We start from the raw sequence: 5,570 nt of genomic DNA, 5'->3' as shown, positions 1-5,570 counted from the left end.
CGTGCGTGCGTGCGTGCGTGCGTGCGTGCGTGCGTGCGTGCGTGCGTGCGTGCGTGCGTGTGTGTCTGTACATATCTGATGTTGGCAGTTCTTACAACAGATGTACATAAGGATGAGTAGGGCGGAGAGAATAGTTATTGTATGGCAAGTGACACATTTCATGTTGACTCTCTATCGACTCTGCCTCGGGGTGGGATGCCCCATCCCCGGGGTGGAAAGTTTTCTGATATTGCCATTGTATCGGGTTGTTGGTGTTTTAGTTTGAGCGACACCCCTCGGATAGCACGCCACTAAAAGACTGCACGACGACATCAGACGACAACTGTGCCAACAGGACATACGCTAGTGTGCGTCGTAATGGCGCACTGTCCGATAGAACTTCGAACAGCAAGCCCGCCGTTGATGCGTCTCATGCGCAACTTGCCGTGCAAACAAGTGAACATGCGCAAGACACTTCAAGTGCCAGTGAAGTGTTGAGCTCTAAAAAAGTGCGGCGAGCATCGCCGAAAAAAGGCAAGGTGAAGTCGCCACTGAAGTCATCACCGCCAACGATAGAAGTCGCCTTTGATAAGCTGCAGAGTGCTCAGTCAGAGGGTGGCGGTAGTCGTGGCGGCGACGAGGACAAAATTGTTGAGTTTCCGACGACAATCCTAGTGCCAGAGCAGAATGGGAGAACGAACCGCGTGTCACTCGATGAGACTCTGTGCTACGTCGTCGATAAAGACTCCGACGGCATGCTGAGGTAGGAGGCTTGCTCGAGGGTTGAGTCGTGCCTTCCCCTCCGCTCGTGTCTCACGGTGAAACTTGGGGGAGACGGAGGGGGAGCCTTCCATGGTGCGCAGTAGCATTGCAATGTGAACCCTCAGGAGTGAGGCTCGAGCATGCTCGTGCAAGAGCTGGGTTCACTCGCCACGTATGAGGGAGGAGTTGGTGCTCGTGTGGTAACAGATAGCGAATGTATATACATATATGTGTTTCAGGTTGCCAGAGTGCAGCGAGAACTCAGCTGATGATTTTTCTAGGGACCACCCTGCTCTTGAAACAGAGGAAGGTAATGTCTGCTTGACCATCATACATCTAACCAAGTACATGAATTTATTAATATGTATTATTGTTTTTAAATTATTCAGTGGACCACACTGTCTGTATGTATGACTGGCAAAGAAGTGGGTAGCATATAGTTCCTCTGCCATTTGCATGTTGCAATACTATAAGTCCTTGTAAGTAGTTTGTTACTTGCGTCAGTTAGATGTAACATATGTATAAACCGGTGGTGATTCTATAGGTCTGTACTAAATGCTTCATAATGCATGGTATGTGACACGTATCACAGGCTAGTTGCGAGACTTGGTGTCCCACGATCTCTTGTGTGACGTTTATGTGTGTGTGTGATTTTAGATATAGACCAGCATGTACTCAGGTTGGCTGAAGGTGTAGAGGTTTATAGCGACAGCGACGATGACATCTTCAAGTCGTCTCTTCAGGTCGAGGACTCCGATGACGGGTATGCAGCTTTTACTGTCTACTATCTATCGTCACGCTTTGTCACGTGATACATCTACTATTCTGAAATCTCACGTGGGGTTGATTCGCTGGGTCCTATGCCGTGAACGGTCGAAATTCATTAAGTTTCAAACGATCCAGAAACGTAGGAATGAATTTCGGGTCCCGCAAACAATTGTAACTGTTTGAGTGCCAGTGGTTGTAGAACATGCTTGCACTTTGCTGGCAATATACAGTGGGAGTGACACGTCGATTTTGTTACCACGTTCTCAGCAATAGTGTCTTACGTTATATTTTGACTGTTTTGCGTGGATCACGATTGGAGCGTGTAGGATTTCTGTAGTATACAGCTCGTCCACACTCCGTCTATTGCACCACAGTGTGAGTGTGCATCTATTCCCTTCCAGGAATGCATCGCCGGTCGTTGTGACTACCGAAAGGTCGCCCGCTGTGCAACCCACGACTAAGCGTGGCCGAGGGCGGGGCCGCGGCCGGGGGCGGGGCGGGCGACAGAGCAAGCTGGGACAGAAGCGACGGTTATCGTCCGCCGATTCCATAGAGCAGCCTGGTAAGAGGAAGAGAAGGGGAGCCACTGGCAAGTCAAAAGGTAGGCAGATGTTGTTTCTATATGTTTTCCATGAAATATGTTTCCCGAATTCCTGTTGATGGTTTATAATCGTAACCCTACTACCTTAGCTTATAACACTCATTTAATTAATTTGAATTATTTATTTCTATTATTATTCATTATTATTGTTATTATTATTATTACTATTACTATGATTGTTTGTGTGCAGGGAGACAGAAGCTGTCATCGCATGGAGATGCACCAGCAACTGCCGGTAAACAGGTTAAGAAGGTGAATGATGACTACTACTGGCATTATGATGAGGATGAGTGTGCAGCAAGACAGAGCTGCATCAAACCTCAGCAAGAAGCCGTCGACTGGGTGAGCTATCACGCACGCAACTATACACCCACCCACAGATGCCAGAACTTTGCTATGCTCCCAAGCATTGGTCATTCTGCTTACTTAAAGGCTAATGCTTTATAAGTGAGCATAATGAGATTAAATCACGGAAAAAATGTAAAACATTGATGCCAAACAACCGATGACGGCTACCATGAACACACAAACTGCCCACACAGGTTCCTGGCTGCGCCGATTGGCTGCATGGTAATTAATTCACCAAAAAAGCCAATCAACACAGCCAGCAACTGCCCTCCCCTCTGTGATTTACGTGGTCTTGGTAGACGTCATTGGGTGTATGTGATCAATGTTTCAAAAAAATTCTGTGATTTAATCTCATTATGCTATTTTGACATGATGTTTATGTCATAGTTATGTATATAGATGTAGTATGAGCGGGCAGGCATGATCCTGGAACGTGTGCCTGATAAATCAGTAACCGTGTGTATTTATGTGTTATAGGTGCAGTGTGACCAGTGTGAGCTATGGTATCACACAGACTGTGTCGGCGAGGATCCTACGGTTGTCAAGCAGATGGAGATATTCAACTGTGGCTGCAGCTCCTCATAGACACAGCAGCCGGCCCTTCCAGACGTTGGTGTGGAGAATTGGCGGATGTGTGCGAGCATACACGCGCCGTGCCAATGAGATTGCTGACTACCGTACACTGTACGTCGCCGTATACGTAATCGCCGATGCTGTCACGGGCTGCCAAGCAGCTAATAGCAAGTTGGGATGTACATACGGAACAACTACTGCAGGTTTTACATCCATCCACTTCCGCCGTCAATCTGTGGCATCCAAATTCGACTCACAGCAAGCACTTATATGCATTCACTTTGTGGACGTTTTCATCTCGACTTTCAAGCATTCATTGCTCCCCCAAGTCTTCTAATACAAACATCTCCTTTACTAGTGCATGGACATTGAGCCCAACTTCTTGTTTCTACATGTCGTGTATTAAATAAAGCAGTTATTGAGGTGGCGAGTTGCGGGTAATTTAACTTGTTGACAGCTAGGACCCTTGCATGGTGCAAAACCTGTGCCGCTCATCACAACATGGCCAACACACATTCTCAGTTTTCCACGGCGTCTCATATTTAAAGTGTAGGAGGTTCCAGTTAGGCAAGATTAAAAGTAAGAGTTGTAGGTTGCTTGTGTAAATAAATGTATATCGTATTGATCGTTGGGGGTGATGACATAACTAGGGGGTTAGTTTGATGTGAGAGAGGGTGCATCGTACGTCCATACGTGTATCAGTGAACACTAACGTTGGCCACTCAGAACTGCAGCAGCATTGCACACGGGAGTGTAATAATCGAATATAAATCACTCAGAGTATTAAGTAGACAGTGCTTGCTGCACTAGCTATTGAACTATAGTGCTCAGGAGTTTCCACTGTCACTCATGTAGGCATTCATTCTATACACACTGTCTATGTTTCTCCAGCAGGTTAAAGGTTATCATAATGGGTCTGAACGTGTATATGTTAGGTTGGCCTTATTGAATAGTCGTATCATTTCGTGAATACCGTATTCCCTGCGTATTCAGAGCTATTTCTTTCACGGCGTGTTCCAAATCGTAACCATAGTACTTCAAACATTTTCTGAATAGGAATGTTAGCCTAAATAATGAATATTTGCATAACCGGTATTTCGAACATCAGCTAGATAATAGGCGAACTCTTTAAATATTTTGTATATGCTTGAAATTTATCGAATAACTTAAACATGAAGATCACCTATATCCAATTTATAGAAGCATTTGGTAACAACCATGTAAAATACTGCTCGAATTGAGAAATAGACGAATGTTTGATCCAGTTACAGCTGTGGACACAGGACTAAAAGTATGTGCGTTATGCTTACAGTGTTGTATATTGGAGTATAAATTCTTGACAGTCATTTAACACGTATGGAACGCGAGACTTCCTGTAGTAATAAGAGACTTCCTGAAGGAATATGTGACATTCCGTAATTAAATGTAGTGGGAAGTGAGGCACTACACCTGAGTTTGATGTTTTTAGACGATCTTCCATTTCCACAGTGTCACTGAGCCATGTCTGTAACATCTACGTGTCACGTAAGTGGGTCCACTGCCGAATCTGAACTGTGTAACAAGACCAAGAATCAAAAGTGTAGGTCCAACTTGTGTACGTGTTTGCACGTCTACCGTGCACGTACCCCTCCCTCTGTGTCTGTACGTGTTACTACTACTACTGCATGAGTATTTATCGAACAAGAGTGGAAATGCCCATATATTGATGATGAATGATGATGATTCTACTACGGGTTTCAGGCATTGGTAGGAGTTTGTAAAAACGCCACCAGGGTATGACGGCAGCGACTGTGCCACGCCCCTTTCATGTCATGCGCCTGGCCATATATACACAATTAGGTTCGTAATATGTGTATATACTGCGGTAGCAGAGATACTTTAAGCATTATTGAGCCGTAAAACATCCGTGTTTCCGAAGTCATGCGCATTGGACATTCGTTCTCTTGTTGGATGGATACCGCCTATGTTTGTGTAGTAAATGTGTAAGCCAGTACGGACATGTCTGGTCGTAATTTGTGTTCATCTAGACATAGTAGCAGTTAGAGCCATTTTCCTTATTAGTTCATATAGTGCCATCATTTATGTAATAGTTTATAGCATATGTTCGTTGTAATAATAATGAGAATAAACATTTTGTATGAAAAACAATGGTATATTATCTAATATCTATTGCACCGCTTAGAAATAGTAGAATTATAAAATTAACAAAAAATGTTGTGGCTTGTCAAAAGGTAAGACGATGAACATATACACCGAATACTCACAAAAACGTGCAATCGATGCACAAACCCAGTGATAGCAACAGTCGATTCAACCCTGTTGAATATGTTTTTCCCCATAGTGGTATTAACTTATGTCTAACCCAAAACGTACATCTCATGGTAACAGCATGAACATACGTATTAATATATATATTTATATAGTATACACATGTTCATGGTAATAGCAAGTTTGCAACTGACTAGCGCTTACTTTCACCAACGACGTCTGTAAAGTGTACACAAGAATGGGAGGCTACACCACACAACTGCCTCTCATA

The 5,570-nt window shown here is 44.2% G+C and overlaps 1 protein-coding gene across 1 annotated transcript in view; it reads left to right on the top strand.

The window, feature by feature from the left end:
- LOC106809372 overlaps positions 1 to 5,179 on the top strand; it is a 9,556-nt gene extending 4,377 nt beyond the window's left edge. The window contains exons 5-10 of the mRNA XM_014812437.1: positions 261 to 742; positions 981 to 1,051; positions 1,399 to 1,504; positions 1,911 to 2,110; positions 2,301 to 2,452; positions 2,936 to 5,179. Of these exons, the coding sequence (XP_014667923.1) occupies positions 261 to 742; positions 981 to 1,051; positions 1,399 to 1,504; positions 1,911 to 2,110; positions 2,301 to 2,452; positions 2,936 to 3,043 (1,119 nt within the window). The 3' untranslated portion in view covers positions 3,044 to 5,179. The remainder of the gene's footprint in view (positions 1 to 260; positions 743 to 980; positions 1,052 to 1,398; positions 1,505 to 1,910; positions 2,111 to 2,300; positions 2,453 to 2,935) is intronic.
- The last annotated feature ends 391 nt before the right edge of the window (positions 5,180 to 5,570 follow it).

This window comes from Priapulus caudatus, unplaced genomic scaffold, assembly GCF_000485595.1.
Source record: "Priapulus caudatus unplaced genomic scaffold, Priapulus_caudatus-5.0.1 Scaffold349, whole genome shotgun sequence".
NCBI classification, from domain to species: Eukaryota; Metazoa; Priapulida; class Priapulimorpha; order Priapulimorphida; family Priapulidae; genus Priapulus; species Priapulus caudatus.
The sequence above is the reverse complement of the archived record's forward strand: the minus strand, read 5'-3'. Positions and strand labels throughout refer to the sequence as shown.